The 26,281-nt window shown below is 37.6% G+C and overlaps 1 protein-coding gene across 7 annotated transcripts in view; it reads left to right on the forward strand.

Annotated features, from left to right (window-relative positions):
• The window catches only part of Fbxw7 (F-box and WD repeat domain containing 7), a 173,696-nt gene that overhangs the window by 116,995 nt on the left and 30,420 nt on the right, over nucleotides 1-26,281 (forward strand). Inside the window, exon 1 of one of the 7 annotated variants that reach the window (XM_076574334.1) lies at nucleotides 2,376-3,396. The exons of the other annotated variants lie outside the window; for them this stretch is intronic. Within the exon in view, the coding sequence (XP_076430449.1) occupies nucleotides 3,250-3,396 (147 nt within the window). The 5' untranslated portion in view covers nucleotides 2,376-3,249. Of the gene's footprint in view, nucleotides 1-2,375; nucleotides 3,397-26,281 lie in introns of those variants that run through there. 7 annotated transcript variants of the gene reach the window in all.

Below are 26,281 nucleotides of genomic sequence, written 5' to 3' on the forward strand. Positions count from 1 at the left end.
AGTAAAAGTAAAATCACAACTGACCTGCTTGATATGTTTTTTATGCAGGATGATTGCTAAACTTACAGAATAAACTGCTCTCTATTTTTAGGATTGAAGTGTCATTTAGTTTAAATGATGTCTTCTGTGTTGTTCAAAAAGAAATTAGAAGGGCTAATTGTTTTCAGAGATTATCACTGAAACAAATTGTTTTGAAAATAAAGATCTTAGTTTGTATAAAATTGTAATATTAGCAAAATAAGTAGTGATTCTATCTGGGGATACATTAGCAAAAGGGATGTTCTAAGGAGACAGACAAAATATGAGTGAGGGTTATATAATATGAACAGAAATACCAGTCTTACTCGAGAGAGTAAAGTGAGTATCAGAGTTAATGCTAAGACTGGGAGATTGTAGCTTTTTTTTTTCTTTCTGAGGGTCTTGAGAAGCTGCTGGGACCATAGACATGGTGGTCTAAGTTATCTGTTTTAACTTTCCTCCAACCTGACAGTTCATAGATGTCCAGTGTCCCTGTGCTGTCTTTTCTCTGTCCTGACTCTGGATCTTTGTTGGGGATTGATGCCAAGCACACACTACCATGTGTTTCTTAGAGCTTGTCCTTGTTGAGAGAGAGAGAGAGAGAGAGAGAGAGAGAGAGAGAGAGAGAGAGAGAGAGAGAGAGAGAGAGAACATGTGACTGTGATCATTGTCCATCATAAGCTATTTTATAAAAGTAGACACAATGTGTGTGTGTGTGTGTGTGTGTGTGTGTGTGTGTGTGTGTGTGTGTGTGTGTGTGTGTCTGTGCTGTGTAGTCTCATCCTCTGTAGGACAGAGCGCGACATTAGGTGTCCTATGCAATCACTCCTTGCTGTATTATTACCTGAGACATCCTCTCATTGAACCTGGAGCTAGACTGAAGCCTCACAGTCCCCAGAAATCCCTGTCTCTGTCCCCTCCCCTGCACAGCACTGGAGTTGCAGACCCATGGGGCCACATCCAACTTTCTATGTGGGTGCATGCAAAGCTTCATAGTCAGGTCCTCATGCTCGCATAGCAAGAACTCTGTGTCTGTGGAGCCAAGTCTCCAGTCCCAGCGTGAAGGACTTGTGGTGTATGTGTCTGTTCTCCTTTACTTTGTAAATTTATTGCTGTTGAATACCTATAGCATAAAATGTAACGTTTGTTCATGTATAATCAGTGCCATTAAATACATTCACAATATTGTATAACAGTTATGCGTAACTTTCCCTCTCTGCATCTCTCTCATTTTTTTCTGGCTGAAACTCTGTACAGTGTTAAACACATTTATTGCCATGTCCTTGAGACCACTCTTCTGCTTTCTGTCTCTAAATTGAACTTTCCCTACATACTGCCTAAGTATTTGGTATAAATGGAGTCATGCTGGTTGGGGATTTAGCTCAGTGGTAGAGCGTTTGCCTGGCAAGTGCAAGGCCCTGGGTTCGGTCCTCAGCTCCGGGGGAAAACAAAACAAACAAACAAACAAACAAAAAAGCCCAACTAAACAAAATCCAAATGGAGTCATGCTACATATGTCTCTATGTAATGTGCTTGTTTCACTTAACATGACAGCCTCAATTTTCATCAGTGTAGTGAGGCTGGAATTTTCTTTGTGAAGACCAAACAGCGTTCAATTGTATGAGTGTAGCACTTTGTTTACTTGGGTTATTTACACTTTGGGATTGTTGTGAATAATGGTACTTCTAGCCAGGTTCCTCCTTTTTAGTCTTGGGTGTGTATCTGGCAGTGGAAATGCTGAGTGACGTGGTGGCTTTGCATATAGGTTTGGGGAACTGTCATACCATTTTTCATAGCACTTACAGTGATGTCCACCATATTCCAATTTTCCTGCGTACTGCCAGCATTTAAAACTACATTTCATATTTTGATATTAGAGAGAAACCGATCTGGTTTAAGAAGATACATCAGGATAGGGCTAGGAATATTTATAAAACTGTCTTTTTATCAGTCTGTTCCTTATAGAGTAAGATTAATCTTTCCACAGTGGGAGGGGGAAAAGAAATCGGACAAGGTGGCTCACCCTCTAATTCTAGCACTTGGGAGTTACAGGCAGGAGGATCAGGAGTCAAGGTCATTCTTGGCTGCATAGCAGGTCTGAGGTCAACCTAAGTGGTTAGTTTAAGGACGCATCTGAGATTATGCTGCAGAGATTGGTTTGGGAATGCTTTGAGGTAGTCTTTGCCTCTAAAGTTTACCTTGGGCATTAGGGAGCTATTGAAAGTTCTTTGGAATTGTACAGCCCAGTCCTTTTCCGTGGTTTGGGAAGATTTGTCTAACTGATACGTTGGAGAAATTAAGCACTAGGAATTTCCACACGCCCTCCAGTGTTTCAGTCACTGAATTTGTGTCAGTGTACACGATGCTGTGTGCACGCTGCCGTGCGTTTCTTCGAGCATGTCCCTGTGGAGAAGTGGTGTGTGACCACAATCACTCTCTATCATAGGTTATTCTATAAATCATAAACAGTGTATGTGCCTCAGTTAGTCCTAGGGCTATTATAATAGAATCAGGGAGTTTTCCAGAATTACAGAGAAGGTGAGATCGATAATCTCCTTTAGAATGATTCAGGGTTATTAATAGCTAGAGAGAGGTAGGGTGTGTTTACTGTCTTGGTGAGCAAGAGATAAAGAATGGTTTGTGTAGAAAGGGAAAAAAGCACATGACAGACACTTGAAAAGAGCACCTGCTAATACAGATGAGGTTGACCAAGCATGTTGTTTTTAACATGTGGAAGCACCCCTTAAATTTGAAGCAACTCAAAGCATTCTTCAGATATTTATGGTGACATTTGAGAAAGGAAGACTCAATAAGAGAAAATAGAGTTGTGTGTGTTTTGAATTTTGTAAAGAAAATCTTACTTTTCGCTTTCTATGGAGCACCTTGGTTATTTAGTTGAAGTATTCCCAGGACCCTGCAGCCCAGCCCTGCTCTGCTCCTGTTGGACACTCACTGGCTGTGGGAGCTCACCAGCTGTTTGACTGGCAGGAACAGGAGCGCTCACTTGAGGAGTTTCTAATTCCTGGCTATTCTAGGACAGTTTGCACTTCACCAAGCCTCAGACAGGTCAGGACACTCGCAAAGAGAAGGTTGAAAGACAAAAGCAGCAGCAGGCCTTGGGTTCTCGGCCCTTTAAAACTACTATAGATGTCTTTTGATTTGGTGACTAGTGCTGTAGTAATGTGCCTGTGTTACATGTAGAGAGTATTCATCAACCAAGAGGAGTTTAAAATGTCAAAGCCGGGAAAAGCTCCTGTGAACCATGGCTTGGTTCCTGTTGATCTTAAAACCTCAAAAGAACCTCTGCCACATCAGACTGTGATGAAGATCTTTAGCATTAGCATCATTGCCCAGGGCCTGCCCTTTTGTCGAAGACGGGTAAGTCAGTCACTTTGGGAAAGCAAGAATGTTTCTTTCAATGCTTGTTTTTCTTCTAGTGAAGCAGGGTCTGGGTTACATGTGTGTTTGTGAGGAAAGCTAGCGGTGCATTGTGTAGCCAGGGAAAACGCACACAGCACCAGCTCTACAGATGACCTGGAGCCTGGCAGGCTTACCCACTGTGTCTTCTGTCTCATTTATTTTTTCCTGAGACTAAACTCCTCTAAACTTATTTCAAACTGGTAAATATGAAAAAGATATGTCTTGAGATATGTAGCTAAATATTACAAACTCAATTTTGAAGCTTTTGTTTTGCTGGGAAGTCAAAAGCTGCTGCTGTTGTGTTCCTTCCATGTGGGAAATACAGCATCTAGTTCAAAGAGCACTCCAGGTCCTTAGAGGTCTTTGGCCCTTAACACTGGGTTATTTTTAAAAGCTGTTTCATGAATTAAAACTTAATAAATTAAGAGAGATGTCACTTTTTTGCTGAAACAGAAGTAGCATGCTGCTGTGTGATCCAGTTTATATATAGACATCCCAAACTAACTTGCATTTTGCGAACTAGTGTTAATGTATAATTAACTCAAGATCCATTGGATGTTTTTCAGTATGACCTACTGAAGCTGTTAGTATTAGCAATATGTGTTTCTTCTGACTTAGCTGGTGTTAGCATTTTTACTTATTTACTAGAGTGATGTATTTATAGATCTAAATACGTTTATGATCCTGAGCACATTAGGCCCTAACGCATGTTTGTTTGTATATGAACACATGCACGCATACACGCACATACAGTCTCCTTGGAAACAAATGAGAACTTGTTTAATCAATGTTGTTAGTGTCTTAGATCTCTTATAGTTATTTTTTTTAAACTGAAGGAGACAAGTAGAATAACCAACCCATAACATTAAAAAAAATAGTTTGTCTCTGTAAAGAGACTCTTCTTTTTACTGAGATTGAAGTAGGCTTTGTAATAATTTTTTTTCTAATTGCCTAGTTCCTTCTGAGTGATTTCAACTTCTGTCCAAAGTAAGTGGCAGCCATGTTGGAAAACGAAGTGAAAATTGTGTATTTTAAAAGTTGGAAACAGAATCCCAGTACCTCTCTTGTCCTGTTTCTCCTCTTCTCCCTTTCTTTCCTGGTTCTTCCATCTTCTGATTCCCATCTTCACCTGTCAGTTGGAGAGCTTCTGTGGAGTGAGGTCACTGCTCGAATCTGCGTGTTTTACAAGAGGCCTTTGACAGCTGTAAAGGCATTCGGAAAATAATGTAGTCCTTCTGTAAAAAAAAAAATACCAGCACAAATAAGTTCAAAAGACAAAACTTAACAAACGTATAAAACATGAAACCCTTTTACAGTAAATATTTAAAATATTGATAACCAAGTTAATTTTATCTTGTTCTTACTTTGTAACAAACTTAGAGAGTTTTGGTAGGTGGGAGACTTTCTGTCACAGTGCATTTGTTCGGAAGCTGCTCCTATGGGAAGAAGGACCTTGAGGCTTTCCTGGAGGTTTTCTGATGTCCCTCCTCTGACTTTCTAGGTTACTATGCTAAATTATAGCCATGCAGCTGCAATACCATGATCAAACTAAGTATGAAAATAAAAATTGAACTAGAAAATTAGAAGTAAAAAATGTCTAAAGGTTTGAAAAGGTTTAATTTATAAAGAAAATCAGTCATTTAGTTTTTGTGTGCCTGTTCATCATTGAGTGCTCCATGACCCATTGGCTTTGCCTCCTGGAAACACCAGCGTTCTGAGACCTTCTCTCCACATCCGCTTCCTTTCAGTGGACTTACAGTATCTTCATTAGCTTACTGACTTTCCCCTGGTACAGCTATGGCAGATATTTTAAGTGTATTTTGTTTATGAGAGAATTCTTCTGAAGTGCCATAGAGTTGATTATATTTTATGCCAGATGTTTTGGAGAACATGATATCCCTTTCATAGATGCTGAGTCAGTTCATGTTTGTAGGGCTAGTGTTTTGAACGAAATTGAAAACAATGACAGTATGAAAATTGTGAAAAAATCTTTAAAGCCATAACCATAGCTACAGTTTCAACCTCTCTCCCTCTTCCCTCTTTAGAAAATGTGTTTAACTTATTATCAAGTATCATATTAATGTGGGTAGTCTAATTCATTAGTTTTTCTAAGCTCTCACCTGGAGTATGTAAGCATTAAATTTTTTTTAATGTAGCAGTAAGTAAATAACAAACTAGGTACTAATCTGTAACTATTGAGTTAAAATACTTTAGCATCAATGAACCCATCAGCTAGACTATTTGTTAAAAAAAACCAACTCTGCGGGGGCCTGGAATATGGCTCAGTTGTTAATAGTGCATACTGCTCTTATAGAAGGCTCTTATAGTTAATAGTGCATACTGCTCTTATAGAAGTTTGGTTCCCAGCACATTAGGTGGCTCATAGCTCACCTATAGTTCCTGCTCCAGGAGATCCTGACACCCTCTTCTAGACTTCTCAGGCACCTGCACTCACATGCATACACTCTCCCCAGCTACACACACACACACACACACACACACACACACACACATTTTAAAAAATTCTTTCAAAGGTAAGCTCTATAGGCAATTCTTAGTATCACAGAAGTTTAGGAATAAGCCTTGATTATCTTTTAGAAGAATAGAAATAATTGTATAACTTTATTTTTCCTTTGAAATTGGAATGCTTTTAATTATGATAGTAATATATTTCTGAAATCCCAATATACTATTTTTTCTACATTTTGAGGATATCTAACACAAAGATGCAGTTTTTTTTTTTTTAACTAAGAGAAATATTGGTAAATTTTACAGTGAGTATCTTTGAAGAAAACCACTCAGTGTTTAAATCTCATGTACTCATTTCAGCTTTGGAACACTTAAATGTCTAGACTGTTCTTGTAGTTTTATTCTTCATTGTTACTATTTTGTCAGAAATTTTGGGATGATATGTAGTTGTTGATATAGATAGGGTTTTTTTTTAATTTTTATTTTTATTTATTTATTTATTTATTTATTTATTTATTTATTTCTGAGACAGGGTTTCTCTGTGTAACTCACTCTGGAGACCAATCTGTTCTCGAACTCAGAGAGATCCTCCTGCCTCTGACTCCTGAGTGTTGGGATTAAAGGTGTGCACCACCACTTGGCTTAGATAAAAGTGTTATGCACCTGGTTGTGCTAGTTTATGGCCAGAAAACGCCCTCAGCGTGGCTTGTAGGTTTTGGGTGTGTGTAGCACAGGCTTCATTTAGCAGCATGGACAACTGAGTTGGGTAGAGCTTGGTGACAGGCGGGCATGAGTGTGGGAAAGGACTCGTAGGTCCGTTTCTGTTATTCATTTGTGTTTGTTTCTTGAGACAGTCTTACTGTGTAGTTCAGGTTGGCCTGAAACTAGAGATTCTCCTGCTTCAGCCTTCCTAGTACCAGGATTATATACCAACCATGCTTGATTTTACAGAGCCCAATGTGTAGTCTACGTAGTGCTCTTGTCTTTTGAGCCTTCAGTCCTTAAATGACTTAAATGCAAGTTACATACTGTAAACCAAGATATTTCTCCAGTCAGTAGATAAGGGAATGGAGACTTAACCAAGAGAACTCTCCTAGTTTTTGTGGTGAATGGCAGACATAACTTAATAGCTTGTTCTGTATGCAAAGACTCATTAGTTTAGGCTGTATGTCATTTTATTCATGTTCTACTAGTGGACTTTAGACCACCCAGTTAGAATTTTTCAGCAAAAGTCTGCCATAATTATTAAGCAGTTGTACTGTTTTTTGTTTTAGGAAGAACGCCTCTAATTATCCCTTTTGTAGTAAAATCTTCATGTGTATAGAGATTTTGCATGCTCCTAAAGAGTATGCCACGATCATGACAGCCTTTCTTAGTAAAGCAAATGTATAATGTACTACCATACTGAATTTAGAAATGTAGTATCTCCCCAAATTATCTGAATTGGCTAACTTATGTAATGACATTTTATTTTCCTCTAATATTTAATACCTCTTACATCTAAAAAATAGGACATGCTTATTATATGCCAAAGATTTTTCTTTACTTCCTAAATTGTTAGTAATTTTACTGCTCAGAAACAACCAAAACAATAGTTTTAAATATTTAATTATTTTTAAACCAAATTGACAGTTGTACCCATTCTTACTGTGTTGCTAGTATTTCTCTAAGTTCTGGAATGTGTCTCATCTGCCACATGAATGTGCCATAAGTGTGCTAAGTACACGACACTTGTACAACTGTTAATTTAAATAGTGACATGCTTTGCCCCCCCCCACACACATACACATACACACACACACACACACACACACACACACACACACACACACACAATTTTTAAGTCACTTTCCAGAAAATTGTACCAATTATAAAAATACCACAGGGGCTTTCTAACATTATTAAAATACAAAGATAATCCCAAGCCTATTTATTCTTACTAAAACATGTTATGGACATTTGCCTAGGTAATATCTGTCCTGGAATTTCAACTAAGTATGTATCATTATTTCTTTATGAAGAAAACGTGAAAATAAATGCAAAATTATTTGTTCACAGTGATCCTTTTCTTTAATGTGGAAAAGGACATTTACCATAGACTTGTCACCTGTATTATTTCCAACTGTAAGATTTTCTACTCTTCTCATACCTTTTAAACTATGTTCTATGTTTTTGTACAAATAGATTGCCCACGTGTGATTTTTTAAAAATGTATTTCTGATTCAATGTCTTCTTTTTATTACTGGTCTTCTGATAGATGCCTTGGTTTTTATGTCACATTATACTCTTACACTTCTGGATTTTAGTGAGGTATTTTTACAGTATTAATGGCAGCCTCTCCCAAAGTGTACTGCTATTAATAATCTCTGCTTCAGAGTCCTTCTCATGCTCACAGCAGCAGCTGCCAGAGATACTTGCCTGTTTCTTGTACAGTGTTACTTAGGTCGAACATTTTTGTCATAGCTTTGCCAATTAGCCACTTTCTAGGCTTACCTTGCTTTCCCTCTCTTATGAATTCCATTCTTGCCATGATTAACTTTCATTCCTCATAGCTTTTAGCAAGTCTTCTCATCTAGGATACCTTGATAGGCAAATCAGATTTCACTCAACATCTGTTTCTAGAAACCTTCAGCTGAATATATAGATATGCGTGGATAGCTCTTTAACAGAGAGATAGGAAAACCTTTAAACACATCAGCCTCTTGTGTTATCTGTGGGTCTTTATCTCCAGGTCCTTCGAAGACCTCACAGTGGAGCCTGCCTGGATGGTTAATCCTTCCTCCAGGCACTGGCTTCTGCCTTAGTGGTCCTCACCCATCCCCTCAGCCTACTGCACTTGCTGAGTTCCCTTTGCCCTTGACATGGTTTGGGAGTCTCTGTGGTGCTGTGTGACTGCTTTGTAGAAACTTTGGTGGCTTCGGTTAGGCTGTCAACTGTTAGACCACAGAGGCTGACTCCAGTACTTTCTATGTTGCAAGTGATAATGCAGGAGAAAGTTGGTTTAAATATTTGTATGACTGGTTTGTTGAAATAGCTGTTAAAGTTGAAAATTCCTTCTAAGAGTTTTTGTGCTGTTAGAGCATAGCATGTTTTTGTTTACTTGTTTTAAAATGACTGTGCAGCTGTGATTTTGAATATTTCATTTTCTAAATTTAACCAAACTCAGATACAGTTTGACACTTAATTTTAAAAGTAATTACTACTTACCAATTTCGAAAGCGAAGGAAACAAAATATGTAGTATAGTCATCTAGGAGTACTTTTGAGAGTCATTTAGGAGGCACAAGGACTTGAGCGTGTCAGTAAAGGCTAAAAGAGAAAAAAAGCCTAACACTTAGAAGAGGAAGATGAGTGTTGTGGGAGCTGATCTGGAGAGAGCTTTAGAGTGAGGAGTAGAGACATTGCTTCCCAAGAGACCCTCTGCACACAGCTCCACTGGAACGTCAGAAGGGTTGACATTTGCAGGTCCTCTATGTCCTCTTAAGGCCACCAGTTGGTTACCATGTAACACTATGCAATTTAAAATCCTGTCACTCTGTTTATTCCTGAGAACTTTGCATGCCTCATGTATAGACAGGAGTAAACAAAGTAGAACTCAAGGTTTCCTGGAGAGTCTGTACTCTCTGTAACATGCAAGGCACTGGCTATAAATAGAAACTCCTATACAGGGTTATGCAAAAACAAAAACATGCAATCCTTTAAGCATCTTGCATCTGTGGTAAAACCTCAAGCCATTGTAATACAAGAGGAAAAAATGCCTAAATGGGCCTCTGTACAAAGAGGGGCCCTCAATGGTTACGAAGACTTGAGAGTAGTTTTGCTTCAAGCATGGTGTTTGCTAAGCAGCTGGCCAGCCAGGGAACAGGCCTGTTGCTCATGCCTGTGTCTTGTTTCCTCACGTTAATCCTGCTGCTGCAGGTTATCCACTGGCACAGAGAGCCTGGACCAAGTTGAGAGCGAGCTTTTCTCTAGCCTTTGCAGTAAACTGACTAGAGAGAAAAATGCTGTGCTCTGATGGAGCTTAGATTCTAGTTTCAGGAGGCCAGAAATGCTCGTGGAGATGCTCATGTTGTGATGACAGTAACATGAGGTAATGGAAGTGTCGTCTAACTGGGTGTGCAGATGAGACAACCACTCCGAGGATTCCTATCAAATACTGAAGATAACCTCATGAAGACATGTGTGAGAGATCTGAGGCGCAGGAATGTTTAATAACTTGTCTTACAACTAGGAGTTCTGTAGTTCTGGCAGGTGGTCAGTCGCCAGGGTAACAACCACTGCTATGCATGAGACTTACTCATTAGTCAACCTTTTCACCGGAGGCTGGGGTTTCCATTATACAATCACTTTTACCTTCCCATTGGTTTGATATTAATGCTCACCAAAAGATACTGAGTACATGGAACAGAGTTGAGAACTTTGAATGAACCTGTATATAAAACAGGCCATCCTTTATATTCTTCACATGGAATGTTCATAGTTATATAATTATGACATTGCTTTCTAGACATTTTTGTCATTGGATTTTACTAACATTGGGTTTTGCTTCCATTGTTAAATCTAAACATAAAGCAAATTAAATTAGCACATGATAGCAAATCTACAACCTCATTGAGGAAACACTGAATCATTTCCTGTCACCCATAGCAAGCTGTACAAATGGTTAGTAGCCTTAGTATCAAAAGGCAGGGCTACTTATATTTGCAACTTACACTTTAAGAAACAAATTGACTAGTAAGACTTGTAGAGTAAGCAGCAGATGAAAAATATACTAAAAATAAACTTGGAAGGAAGTTCCTGGCAAAGTAAATACTTTGAAATAAATCTACACAGTCCCTTGCCTGTACACCAGAAATCACACAAGCCCTGGAAATTAAGATTTAAAAGACTTAACTTAAAGCTCACACATGATGGCTTCCTTTAATACTTAACTAAATGATTATTTATTTTGCTGCAGAAATACTAATGTAATATGCTAGGAATTTTTGTAATATGTAATATATGTACCATATTACTTTTCTAAAATCCAGAATGTACATATAAGAATTTAGTTGTTTTCAGAATTAAAAAGCTAAGTCAGTAGAATTATAAGGTTTATAGCTATCATTTACATTTAAAATGGAATGCACTTGGAAATGTCAGGGTTATCCAAGCTTTATCTTAAGTTCATGTACAGATAGATACATGTGTATATTTAAAGCACGCATTACATAGATAAATAACCTAAATTTTATTAATCTAGTTATAGGTAGGTCATTGTAATATAATGATAGTTTGGAGTTTAAGTATCACTTTTCATCAGTGATTAATATACATTAAATCATGGGAAAGAACCCCAATCACATTTGAAGGTCTGTGTACATTAAAATAAGATCAGCTAATTTAGCTTTAACCTTCCATTACAGATTTCTGTTCTTTGTGTATTTTGCTAGCATTGTAAAGATGGATAAGACAGAGCAGCTTTCTATAAGGAGACCACTGATGCCTTCCTGTCTTGAGAGATATATCTCCTGTTCTCATCCTGTAGTCATATGTCAAAAAACCCAGAATAACAAGCTGGACATGATGTACATGCCTGTATGCCAGCACTTGGAAGACTAAGAACGGAAGATGTATGTGCTGGGCAGCATAGTGGGACCTTGACTCAAAACAAGAACAAACCCCATAGGTACATGATTTCATTCATTCATCAAATAGGTATTAAATAGACCAGACATTGTTGTAGTTAAGAGTGCATTTGTATTTGGATTGTGCCAAAATACAATATGTCAGCAGATTCTTTTATTTTTATTTTATGCCTATTGGTATTTTGCCTGCATGTATGTCTGTGTGAGGGTGTCAAATCGCTTAGAGCTGGATTATAGACATTTGTGAACTGTCGTATGGGAGCTAGGAATTGAACCCAGGTGTTCTGGAAGAGCAGCCCATGCTCTTAACCACTGAGCCATCTCTCCAACCCCCAGACTATTTTATAATGCACTTAAAAGTATTTATTTGAGAGTGAGAAGGAGAAGGGGGGAGGAAAGGAGGGAGGGAGGAAAGAAGAGAGGGAGGGAGGGAGGGAGGGAGGGAGGGAGGGAGGGAGGGAGGGAGAGAGAGAGAGAGAGAGAGAGAGAGAGAGAGAGAGAGAGAGAGAGAGAGAGAGAGAGAACGAGAACGTGCATGCAGTTCTCCACAGAGTCCAGAGGTATTGGATCTCCTGGAATTAGAGTTACAGGCTGTTGTGAGCCAACAAATAATAAGAATGAGTGCTGAAACCCAAACTCGGGTCTTCTACCAGAGCAGTACATGTTCTTAACTGCTAAGCCATTTCCCAGCCCTCCTTTATTATACACTTTTATTTTAAAATTAATTGCAATAATTTGTGTTAAAGTTTTTTTTGTAAGTATACACTTATAAGTTTACACACATACATGGATATACACACTTTACCTAAAGAGTATACATGATTTCATCTTAATTGTATTTTTATAACAAGACTTTTGTTGAGAGTCTTTAATGTCCTGTCAACCACATCCCAGTGACTTGCTTATGAATTATTCCTGGGCCAGAATTGAGTTCTCTGCCCTCCCTCTCTCTTATTTTCCCCAAAAAGTTAATTGTCTCTAACACATAAATCAGTTAAATAGTAATAGAAATAATCTAAGAGTTTTTGAAGTGTGTTATAAAATTTTCTGCCAATAGCAATCCTCTACTTGAGATAAATATAAACCTAAAGAAACCCAAGACAGAAAAGGTTAAATACCGACCCCCAGAACTCATGGACAGTTAACATGCTTGTCGTAGGTTATTTTATGATATCTTCATATGATATTGAGATCTGTTTTGAGAAGAAAAAAATACAGTAATACTGAATAAAGCCATTGTCTTAAATTTATCCTTTCTGTTCTTGAATGTGGAAATTGAAGCCTGTGCTTATTTACACTTATGTGCGGGTGATTCATATGCAATAGTTCACTTGTAAGCAATTTATAGCTTTTCAGTCATCCACAGAAGTCTTTACCAGTTTAGATTTTTTAAGTGTCATTGTTACTACTGCTATGAACACGTAGAGGCAGTATTGCACTGTTTTTGTGAATCTTGTCTGAATTTTGGGATTTTTAAACTGCTGCAGTTACAGACTTGTTCTTGGATGAATGATAACCGGATGTCTCACTTTTCAATGCACAGTTGGGCCTGCTCTGTTAGGTTGAATTCAGGTTCTAGTGTGCATTATGCAAAGCTCTTGTTTTGCAAAAACTCATATCCTTAATTTGTATTTGAAGTCAAGGAATGTGTTGTTAATTAAAAGAATAAAATTCATTTGTAGTTAGACAGTAAAATATGAGTAAATTAATTCATGAAAATAGGCATACTACTAAAATCAGTGCAATTTGCTCTTAATTGTTTTATAAGAGCCTTTCAAGAATGTGAGGAAAATTTTCATGAGCTTGTCAAGCAAACAAAACTTAGATTAATATATAATCTTACTTTAAGATTCTGTAGTTGTATGTACTATTTTTCAATATTAAAATTAAGATCATTACACATTTTGTTACAAATTTTTATAGTTTTTTTTCCCTGACTCTCACTAAGAGAAAACTGAGCCAATTGTATTTCCATCTATTAATTTGGTTTTTTTTCAATGCTTTCTGTGATCTGAGGACTGCTTTCCACATTTGGAAAAAACAGCGAAAAAAGCAAACCCAGTCTTTACTATTGGTTCATGTCAGAATAGTAGAGAGCTTAAGTCCTTGGATAATGGCGCTCTCCAGACCTGGGCATGCATCCTTACTGTATTGGTTACTAAGTAAGCCTTAGTAAGTAAATACTTAGCAAGTAAGCCTATGTAAATGGAGACAGTAAGTACCTACATCATAGGGTTGCTGTAATGGCCAAACAAAAGAATCCACAGGAAATGTGGCTATGTAACAAGAGCTCACTGTCCTCAAGCCCATGGGGCTAAAGAGTATGATCAGTTCACAATATCAATATATCTTACTTCTACTTCTGATTTTTAGAGTAAGTATTTTGAATATTTTTTAAATTGTGAAAGAAAATGCATAGCGTCAATTTTGAATAGTCAATTTTTTTAGTTTTCTGAGTGACTGGTAATCACTGCCTATAGAAAGTTAATGTGATTTGGTTCTACCTTCATTATGTAGATTCATTCAGTGTGACTACCCTGTGTAAAAATTAACCCCATTATGTCTATATCAATGGGAAAATGATACATGACATCTTTGTATTTTGTTTGGTGTTGGCTTAAATGCCATTAAATGGAATTTTTACAAGTGCTATATAAGACTTGAAAACAGTTTATTGATTGATGTATTCTGTTACTTCCTTCAATGTCTCTAGTCAGTTCTTTCCATTATGATTTTAAGTTATGAGACCTTTTCCCTTCCTAAAGCCCCTCAAGTTCAGCAATTAAGAAATGGAACACACTTGTTGGCATCTTTGAAGATGATCTGATTAAAGTGGTGCTCATTACTGTGCAGGCAGAGACTCAGAAGCACATGGAGAACTGAGCTTCAGATATTAGCAAATGTACCTAAACATTTAGATTTTTCTTTACTACACCGTGCTTTCTTCATTCTTGTATATTTTAGTCCTGTAGGAGCCATGCTTTAATGTGCTTACATGTATGAACACACCACACACACACACACACACACACACACACACACACACACACACACACACACACACACATATTATTCTGGTCTGCACCCCTGTTTAATAGCTTATCAGCTATGTTCCTGCTGCAACTGCTTCCCAGAGGGGAAGTGTTGCTCTGCTGTTTTCGTATTAGCTTTGTTATCATGCGGTATTTCTCAGCTGCTCCCACTCATTACCATACAGCTGGTGTGTAGAGAGGAGGAGGAAGCAGGCAGAAGTTGTACTGGCTACAAGAATAAGAAGCTCTTTTGCAGATGGGGTGCTGGCAGATGGGGCATGTGTTTGAGCAGGTTTTACTAATGACACAGTGTGTTAAAAATCCTTCTGAGAAAGTCCAAGGTCACTGTCATGAATTTAGAGCTTTCCAGGTTGTTCAGCTTTGAATAAAACAGACCTTTTTAGAGTCTTAATTAATACAAAAGGTAATAAGTGGTAAGCCCTCAACTCCAAAAACATCTGAAGAGCTTTTCCTTTATTTTAGTATGTTTTACCTTTCTCTAACATGATCCAGAAGCCTTGATCTTATCAGTTAGCGTCTCTTACCAGTTTGTGTTGTGCTGTTAGAATTTTAAATATATTAAATTTCAAGCTATATGCAAAATATATGCTTTGAAAAATACAATAGCACTCATTTTTTCTATACAATGTTAAAATAGTAGAATATGAAAATGGCAGAAGAATTAGAAATGTGAGTGTATGTGTGGTGTTGGGTATACTGAAGATCAGGGTACGTACTGTACAGTTAGAAACGGTATGAAGAGAGGCGTGCCTTGTTAAACTGTCCTGTGCTTGTTTCTCATACCCATAAAGCCACATGAGATGAAATTGGAATGACTCAGTACTTACTTTGAAACTCTCAGCCAGATGAGGTCGCACACATCTGTAATGTCAGGACTTGGGAGACTGAAGCAGTTTGGTGCCGCTCTGTGTTACATAATGAGTGCCGGATTAGCCACGGTTGTGTACCAAGACTATGAGGAAAACAACAACAGAAGAATGTTTAGCAGCTTCTTACTCCTTTGCCCCGCTCTGTCCCCCGTCCCCCCCCCCATTTGTGTTTTGTTTGTTTGTTTCAAGACAGGGTTTCTCTGTGTGTAGCTCTGGCTGCCCTAGAACTTACTCTGTAGACCCTGCTAGCTTTGAACTCACAGAGATCCACCTGCTTCTGCCTCCTGAGTGCCGGGATTAAAGGCATTGGCCACCACTGCCCAGCTTGGCTCCTTTATATTAACTCTAGTTTTTTATATATTCTGTCTCAGTGGAAGATTATTAAAAAGAACAGCTAAAGTAAAATACAGCTAGGAAAGTATATGTAAAATGTACAGTATCCACTTTAATGTAAATAAAACTCTTATTTTGTTAATGGAGATTAAAATATATAAATGCACATTACATACAAAATATAGATAGTTAATTTGGGGTTTGACGTTATAACATGTTTGCTTATAAATTTTCATGCTTTTATTATTATTTTTTGATTGGTAATTAGAGGCACAAATTCTGTTAATGCCTATAAATAAATAAAACTACCTGAGATTTGCAGAAATATACATTGATAAACATTGTTAAAGTATGTTCCTTTTATAGTGAAAGTTTATATTCAGTGAGGCAATTTTAAAGGAATGAGAAGTCTCAAAATATTCCATTACATTTCCATTATGTATCAAATTGTATTTCTGAGACACACATTTTCTTAGGGAGAAAATACATAAATATACAAAATTATAAATAATATGTAATAGAATAAACTAAATAGCTAACATTTTAAAATTATTTCTGTAGATCTGTTTATCTGGTAGAGTATATCTGACATTGCCAATAATCTCTTATGAGTATTATTTGTTGATACACTACAAAAGCATCAAAATGGAAATGGTCACTGCTGTCATGAAGCCTATAGTCTTATGGGGAAAACAAACAGGGTAGTCACACTTGACAAGGTTCTGGCTTCACTGTGATTGAGAGCTTTAGAATGAGGAGATGATAGGAAGAAATTAGGAGAAACCTCTGTGCAGGTGACTTACACTATTTCCTCTTCAATCCAGACCTTCTGAGCTTCAGAGCCAGTCGGTACATGGTGCATCCTAGTTTGGATGTCTGAGAGACATGCTCCTTCTCTCCTGTCCTCCAGAAAACAGAAACAATCAAACAGCAACAACAAAAACAATCCTTGCTTTGTCATTTGTTGTCTTCTAGCTGGTCAAGCAAAAAAAAAAAAAAAAAGATGAGACCTTTGACATATTCTTTTCCTTTGTTTCTGTCACCTGTCACTAATACGTACTGCCAGTTTTGTGTCCAAACACCTCAACTGTTGGTCCTTGTGTGTCTGTTACTATCCTGCTAGTTCACGCTGCCATTGCCTGTGGCCTGTCCAGTGAGAAATCCCTCACGGGGTGTGCCCATACCCTCTTTGAGTCAATTCACCTGCTTTCTACCTTGCATTCGGAATGATTTTCCAGGAAAGGTTATCTGATCACGTCTCAGTATTAACTTTTCATCGCTTTCATGTAAAGAAAAAATTCTTCACAAAGTTTTGTATAACCCAGTCTTTTCTTATTTTCTACCCTTATTCTGTGCCACTAGCCATACAGGGTCATGTCGTCCTGTCCTGCACCCGCCGTGATCCATCTGAGTTCAGAGACTAGCCATCTCTGAACCTCTAGACTAGAACAGACCTTAGCATTATGCAGTCTTGTAACATTCTGCAGCACACAGCACAGTTTTAGAGCCTCTCTTTTTGCTTTATTGTCTTTATTTCCTTCCTGCAGTACAATCCCAAGCCATGAAGTTGAACTCATACTTAGCTAACACAGAGTAGACAACAAAATGAGTACTATATTGAATGAAGGAGTGTCGTTGGAAATTAAAATAGCCATATAAATCTATTTGTCAAAATCCTGCAGCCTAGCAGGATGAAAGTAGAGACAGGATAATGAAGTATTGAATAAATTTACAGAGACACACATTTACTAACAATGATGTTTGCTGTAAGGAAGGGACAACTGTACCTGGGTCAAATTGACATCTATTAAATATGGATTGGCTAGCCGGGCGGTGGTGGCGCACGCCTTTAATCCCAGCACTCGGGAGGCAGAGGCAGGCGGATCTTTGTGAGTTAGAGGCCAGCCTGGTCTACAGAGCAAGATCCAGGAAAGGCGCAATGCTACACAGAGAAACCCTGTCTTGAAAAACCAAAAATAAATAAATAAATAAATAAATAAATAAATAAATAAATAAATAAATAAATAAATAAGGATTGGCTCTTAGAAAAAGAATGTATGTGATAAAAATCAGAAAACAGTGCCAGAGCCAGGTGTGATGATGCCCAGTACTGGAGGTGGGCAGGGAGAAGTAGAAGGATCATGAGTTCCATGCCAGCCCAGGCTACATAGCATGCTGCAAGTTAGCCTAGATTGCATAGTGAAGTCTTGGAAGTGGCTAGGTGCAGGGGAGGAGGGGACTGAACACAAAGAGATAGATAGCCACATTAGGTACTACGCTTGTACTTGAATGCTCTGTGAGTCCATGGAGAAAACCTGTGAATCTGTATGTGCTACTTACAAGTAGAACTATATTGTTAGATTGTTAATGAAACTGAAAATATTTAGTATCAGATGAAAGCTATGATCTCCTTCAAGTGTATTTGGCTGGAGGAGTCAACAAATAGCACTTAAAATAATTTCTTTGATTATGTGGTAGGGATTTTCACTTCTGTCAGTTACTCATGGGGTTCAGATCATCGTAGTAAGGAGGGAAAATCTCTGACTCTTTTGAAAAGCTATTTCACTGGAGATGCTTCAGTGTATTCTGGTCCCTATTAGCTTTCGTTATTTCCTTAGAAAATAAAGCATAGGACCATGAAGAAATGAAGGTAGGACATAAAAGTTCCTAAAGGGCCTTGAGAAACAGCTCAGCAGTTAGGAGCACTTGCTGCTCTTGGAGAGGACCAAGGTTCAGTTTTCAGCATCCTCATCTCGTGGCTCACAACCACCTGTAACTCCAGTGCTAGGGGATCTGACACCTTCTGGCACCACAGACACTTACATATACATGGTGCACATACAAATGAGCAGGTACGTACTCACACATGTACACACATGTAAAAATAAATATTTTAATTTTTTAAAAGTTCTTTAGGGGCTGGAGAGGTGGCTCAGAGGTTAAGAGCACTGGCTGCTCTTCCAGAGGTCCTGAGTTCAATTCCCAGCAACCACATGGTGGCTCACAGCCATCCGTAATGAGATCTGGTGCCCTCTTCTGGCCTGTAGACATACATGCAGGCAGAACACTGCATACATAATAAATAAATAAATAAATCTTTTAAAAAAAAAAAAAAAAAAAGTTCTTTAAAAGTGAGAAGAGTACATAATGTTAAGGTTGGATGTACTGGATCATGTTGAGGTGGGAGGTGACCCCTGTTTGTTTCATGTGTTGTGAGTAGTTTTCTTAGACTTTCTTCCTCTGCCCACTGATGACTGCCTTGTCTTAATATATCTAACACCAAAGATAAAGGAACTTGTTTTTAGCAAGGGGACATTAGCAGCTGTATATCAATTCTTTGTCTTGCAAATTCATATGTGCAATGTGTCAATGTACACATGTAGCTACCTGGTACCTGGTTTGTCTCTTCTATGTCTACCATAGCTTTGGTGCGGATTTCATCTACATGTGACATGTTTGCATGCTGACACTGCTCAGAAAACATCCTGGAATATCTGAACTACCAGTATTTCTTGCCTTAATTTCGAAAATCCCATTTCATTCTGTCATTAGAGGCCAAGATCTGCCTGTGTTCTACTGCCGTATTTTTCTGGCCTTGGGGAAGTGAGTTAAACTCTCGGCTTCTTTCTTCATAAAAAGTTGGATTGGTGTCATGGCACCTTTGCCATAAGGCTATTGTACAGTTGTCATGAGCCAGTGAACATCTGGAAGAGGCCTCACTTGGTGTGTTCTCTTCCCAGGGTCCATCCTCCTCTTAAAAGGACATCTTCGGGTAAAGTAGTTGCTTATAACCTCTTTGATTGTGGCCACTGAAGGAACACTCAGTCATTTTAATACCTAGTGACTTTTCCCTGTATTGTTTTGGTGTCAAATATTATCATTTATATTTCCTAGAAAAAGTTATCTCTTCATCTTTTTAGCTGTATGTGTTTTTATATGAATTGAGGAATATATTTCATTAATTATACTCATCTGTCTTTTTTTTTTTTTTAAATTGACCTGTCTACCCTTGTGAATTAAGACGTATTCTAGGATAGAGACTACTATATTATGCTCAGCTTTACATCTTTTTTTATTTTTTTTATTTTTGGCTAATGTCTAGATTCTGCTAACCTTGGCTCAAATGTGGTAGATTTAGATTTTTTTTTTAAAAGCTTAACCCTTATTTCACTTTTCACCTTCTCCTTCATTGTTTAGAAAATAGGAAACCATTATATCACTCAGAATGTGTTTGGCTAAAATTGATTGTATTGCAGTGGGATTTGGGGGTAGAAAATCACTGTGTAAATTAATCCCAGTAATCTCCCTTTCCTGTGCTACCTATATATGAACAAATGTAGTGATTTCACAAAATCAAAGTTTTGGGATGAATAGATTGGTGGAGGTAAATTATAGTTGGCCTGGCAAAAACCTGTTCATTGTAACTGTTAAATAAAAACCAAATAAGTAAAAATGTTTTAGAAAGTAACATTTAATTTTAATCTTTGCTGTTGGTGTGATTGTGTTGCTGATTAGATCTTCACTTATTGTCTCTTGAAATACCTTTAAGATGTTTCAATATGCTATTTTGTTCCTGTAGGATAATTTTTAAATGAGAGGCTTAACATAAAGAAATTATTTATCTATGAGTGTACATCTTTATCTCAAGAACTAACAAATGCCATGACTTTAAGATTTTGATCAAGTTTGACATCTTTTTGCTAGTCTTAAGTTTGTATTCTAGCTATATTCCTGATACAGTTATTTTTCCTGTAAAATGTACGCATATGTTGACTTGTAAATGTAAATCTTTAAAAGATTAAAATTCACTTTTCAAAAGTACTATGAAACCACAGTGTAGGGATGCTAGCTGTCTGCCATGTCCAGGGCCAGAATGGATCTCAGTTTATCCCAGCATCTGCTCATCCATCCTTCCATTTCACACCTTCATTTGACTAGTGGAAAACTTAAGATACCATTCCACAAAAAAAGAACCTTTTGAAGTTAGATATCAGGTATGACAACCATTTAAAGTCAATTTTTAGACATTCAAGGTCTTCAAGTACTTATTAGTATACATCTGTAGATCGTGTGCTAATTTTTTAAGTGAATAAACAGAATGAATTTATAAATAAAAGATTATGTCAAACTCTACTAATGGCCCATCTATTTCCAGCAATATGCTTTTGTATTCAAATTGTCTTTGGAATCTCCTGCACAGGTAGGGGATCATGTAAGCATTATGCTACTCATAATTCTTGCAATTTGTTAAATTATACACGCAGTAACTGCTTCAAATGTAAATTGATGTTTTTGATATGAATATTTAGCACCTTCCTTTCTTTCTAAACATAGTGGGGTGATCACTGGTTTCTTTCCTGCTCACTTGACAGTACATCAAACACTTGAATACTTGGAAGAGCAAGTAAGCTACATTAAAAGATCACTCTGATGTACTTTTCATAAAGCAAAAAACTGGTGGTGTTTTGTTTATTAGCCTGCAACCACTGTAGAATTCAGTGTTTCCAAGTAAGTGGGGTAAGCTTGTATTCACAGGCATTGATTCATGGTTAGAGTCTTTAAAATTTGCTTAACAGACCATCTAAGGCTACAGAGTGAGTCTCTGTCTCAAAAAAAAAAAAAAAAAAAAAAAAAAAGAAATTGATTAAAACTGTCTTGTTATTTTGAATTCTAGAAAATTACTGAGTTGATGAGAAGAAATACCTGTTTCTAAAAGTTCAGTGTTTGAATCTGACTTTATGTATCTACCACCAAATGTTGGCAACTGAACATAATTGCCAAAGTCAGAGAGTCAACCATAGCAAGTCATAGAGTTGCAAAGCAGATCTGTGACTGCTTGTTGCCAGGCTGCATCTGTGGGTAAGAGCAACTCTGGTTGAAGGTCTTCTTTAACTTGGGGGTTCTGTGATTATTCTCTGTGTTCCTTTATGGTCACAGAGAATAGTTTATGATGATGTCCTTTCAGCTCCAATAACTGAAAGTAAGTACATCTTTTATTGTAGTGGACATTTGTTAAAACAAATACTGCCAGATACAATAATAGTCATTGGTTATTTGAATCCAGTTGCTCTATAAAATAGTAAATTATCAAATGTAGAAATCAAATGAGAACAGAAAGCAGGAAAGCCGTGAGGTAGGGCTGTAATGTGGTAGATCCTTGGTTCTCACAGAACTGGATCAGTAGGTGGTAAGAACCTCAAATGGTGCTTTACAAGTGGTACAGTAGCTAGGGATTGGGCGATCACCTGCTCCTAGTTCACTTCTTGGTCCTAGTTTAGTGGACTTTGAATTAGATGCTATATTTGAGAGCTGTTTTGAGGTGGTGATTATTATAATATGGAGCAGTTGAAAAGAAGTCAAATACTATTAGACTTTTCCCCATGTCTCTGTGTGGATGTGTGTTTATGTTCAAGTGGGCATGTGCATGTGAAGTGGAGGCCAGAAGTCCACATTGGGTGTAGTCCCTTACAGCTCTGCACCTTCATTTTTGAGACAGTCTCTTACTGAGTCTGATGCTAATCTTTGGCTGGGTGCTCTGGGCAGCACCTCCAGTGATCTTTTCGTCTTTGCTTTTCTCTCCCAACGCCGAGTTACAGATAGGTGCAGTCTCACCTTGCCTGGCTTTTATGTAGGTGCCGATGATCCAAACTGAGGTCCTGTGCTCACATGGCAGAGACCTTATTGTATCCCTTATTTCAAAAGGTAATGATCACTTTGTGAGTGACGTACAACTTTACATTGATGAGAATACACAAGAGTAGGGGCAGGCTTTATACAGGAATGTTGTGTTAAATCATTCCCATTTAGAAGTCCTTTAGTGACTCACATTGCCTTTCAAACTCTTGATAGTGGTCTGTATGATCCTTCATGTTCTGACCTGTGTTTACCTCTCTGACTCCGTCATTCACCATTGCTTCAGCCTAAACAGATGACCATATCCTCTCTGAACAACCTGAGCCTGGGCTCAACCCAACACCTTAAGTGACAAGTTGTCTCCTAGGTGGACCATTCCAAATGACCCTATCCTTGTAACTGCTCACTTGTTTCAGAGCACTGTGCTCTTGTCTTAGAGCTGATGTGAACTTCTTGTGTTCATTTTTTTAGTATTTTTGTCTCCCTCCTCCTGCAGAACATGCACACTGCATCTAAGTAATGTGCTTATATACACATAAGAGGTGCTCAAAGAGCAAGCTTGTTTCTTTATTGACAGGCAAGGAAAGAAGAAGGCCCACAGAGCCACTTAGATGGCTGCCATCATTAACATTTTTATTTTTAGGTTTTTCTTCCCTCCTCCTTAAGGGGCGATTGTTGAACTTCAAAGTAGCCCTTCCCCAGTTTGGTGTTTGATAGACAGTAGTGACGTATGTATTTTAGAAAGAAACTTGAGTCTAGGGGCATAGGAGGCCCAAGTATAGGAGAAAGGGCTGATGGTAGAACAGTATGGGAAAAATTCCAAACTATCCATTTTTGAATAGTAAGGGTTCCGTTAGTGGGACTCAATGAGTCATATCTCTCCGCCTCTCTGAGGTGCACTGAGGAGTATAGCATTTTACTAATGGTTAAGAGGTCTCTCTGCACTGTTCTTCCACTACACTGTATTCAGGAACACAACTTGCTTGTGAGTGTCTGTTGAAACAGAAAGACCTCTTATTTATTAGTCAGTATTTCCAACCAAAATGAAAAATAGTCTTCATGCCTGCTCATACATTCCTGTAAGTTCTCCTTGTACAGAAAGGCATGCAGGCCTCTTAAATGAATTAGGTAGATGGCTAATAAATTAAAGAACATTGTAACTTTAACATTAGGTAACTGAGTTAGTAAATGGGGTGGTGTATGGGTTACCCTATAATGAACCCTTTAATGTAGTATTTTTATTTGTCTTTAGTAGCATTATATATATATATATATATTTGGGACAGGATATTTCTCTCAATTATTATTTCTTAGTTGATAGATTTTTGTTGTTGTTGTTGTTTTCCAGACAGAATTTCTCTGTGTAGCTTTGTGCCTGTCCTGCATCTCCCTCTGTAGTCCAGGCTGGCCTCAAACTCACAGAGATCCACCTGCCTCTGCCTCCCGAGTACTGGGATTAAAGTCGTGCACCACCACTGCCCGGCTAGTTGACAGATTTTTAAACCTAACTTTTCTTCTCAGTTTCTGTCACCTTTTCCTGAATTGACACTTTCCTCAGATTTCATACTTATAATAGAAGCATGGTTGTGAGGACCTGAGTGACCGTTCTGTTGATCTGAGTAAGATTAGCTTGTGGTTTGCATTTATAATTATTGTCTAAAGGACAGAACACGTCTTTCTTTAGCAGCGTCTGATTTTGTGCTCAGCTTGACCCACCACCTATGTACTTCGAAATGTTGAGCTCTGGAGCCAGAGCCAAGTCCTGTTTAACCTAAGTAAGACACTCAGTTCTTACCCTTTTCACCTGTTAATGGCAGTTACCATTTGTAGCATATTCATTGCATGTTGGACATTCACAGAGTCCTCACAGTGACTGTGGGGTATGTGAGTAATACCATTACCAACTGAGCTCATGAATGCCGAGTGACTGAGGGCACACTGGTGTTTAAGTCAGGGTTCCTCTGATTCTGCATTTCACGTTCATCCTCACACAAAGGAAATCTAGATTAGATGGCTTCCAGGTCCATTCCATAGCATATGGATGCCCACTGCTACTCAACGTTTTTGTTGGTTCAATAGATAACACTACTTTTACTTCTTAGCTTTTAGCTTTTTTTTTTTTAAATGACCCAAACTTTGTTGTGACTAATAGCTAATTTAACTCCAGAATTTTAAACACCTTGAAATGAATATAAGATTGGTATTCACACATAAGATTTCAGATACATGAAAACTTTTCTCATATACATTTGGACATCCAATAAATCTGGAAGTGGATAGAGAAAATAGGAGAGTAAATTAGACTATAACCTTACATTAAAGGGAAATTAATTTTATCATTTCATTCTTTCCTGTGTGTTAGTTTACTATTTTGTTTTTCTTTTTTCTTTCTTTTCTTTTTTTCTTTTTTTTTTTTTTTTTTTTTTTTTTTTTTTTTTTTTTTTTTTTTTTTTTTTTTTTTTTTTTTTTTTTGGTTTTTTGAGTCAGGGTTTCTCTGTGTAGCTTTGCGCCATTCCTGGATCTCATTCTGTAGACCAGGCTGGCCTCGAACTCACAAAATCCGCTTGTCTCTGCCTCACGAGTGCTGGGATTAAAGGCGTGCACCACCACCGCCCACGTACTATTTTGTTTTTCTTAAAGTCAACCTCTTTTTGTATTTTTCCCATGACATTTTCCTTACTTTACTGAAAATACTACTATAAGAATAGGTTTACAATAAAAATTTAAGGGGAAATACCTAATAATGTACATATTTAAGATACTGGTATTATGTTATAGATCTGAAGTATGAATGAGATGGAGAAACTCAGTACTTGTTAGGTAAATCGGAGCTAACTCAAGGATGGCTTGCATGCGCTGGTGCCGGGTTAGTGCACAGCCATTGACTAGAATGTGAAGGATGTTGCCCTCATACTAAGTCCCCGACAGTTCTACAGAAATATAAATTCTAGAAAAATAAATAAAACTTCTATCTGTATTATTTTCTTCTGTAACTATGCTAAATGGAACTCTTAGCTTTCATCTGTGTGTAAGTTCTGGATGTGTGAACATTTATGCATTTAGGATTTTGTCTATACACACATGTGTTGCGATCTCTGCATCAACATTGTAATTGATCGTGTCAGTCACCAGAGGCTGGTTCTTTGTAAAGAGCTTGAACTTAAAGGAAGGAAAATAAAAAAAGAAAGAAAGAAAATATTATTTTTACAGTTATACTTAATTAAATAAAACTTCTAAAGTCTGAGCTTTATGTTCATTTACAATTTGATTTACTATGGTCACAACTTTCATATGTTATAAAATCTTCATTGTGTAAGTTTTTAGTTTTATTTTAAGCTATGGATTATGCTGTTTAATGTTGGTGATTTTTTAGTAATACATTAATATTGTAGTGTTGGTATAGTTGGAAAGTAGTCTCAAAAACTAGATTTTAGTATTTTTAGAACTGATTTTATTGTGGGTTCTAAGAGAGGTGTGTGTGTGTGTGTGTGTGTGTGTGTGTGTGTGTGTGTGTTACCTTGTCCTTTCTTAACTTACTATATGTTAGAAGAAAATGTCTTAAATTATACACTGTCCTGTGCTTGACACGTTTTTTAATGAACGTAGGAGATGACTTACTAGTCTGTGCTCTCACCTACTGCAGCAGTACACATGCAGATGCTGGGAGCCTTTCAGTATGAACTTACATCCCAGAAAGTTAATGGCGATGAGTTGGTAACGTTTCAAAACGTTTGTTACAGCCTCAGCATGCTTGGCATTCCTTTCTTTGATGTAGAAAATTTGAACTGTCTGTAATCTAAATTCTGTGCTCAGGGCAAGACAGCTAACTGTGGTAGGTAGTTTCCTATTCCTTCCCAGAG

The sequence above is a fragment of the Peromyscus maniculatus genome, chromosome 6 (genome assembly GCF_049852395.1).
Source record: "Peromyscus maniculatus bairdii isolate BWxNUB_F1_BW_parent chromosome 6, HU_Pman_BW_mat_3.1, whole genome shotgun sequence".
In the NCBI taxonomy this organism is placed as follows: Eukaryota; Metazoa; Chordata; class Mammalia; order Rodentia; family Cricetidae; genus Peromyscus; species Peromyscus maniculatus.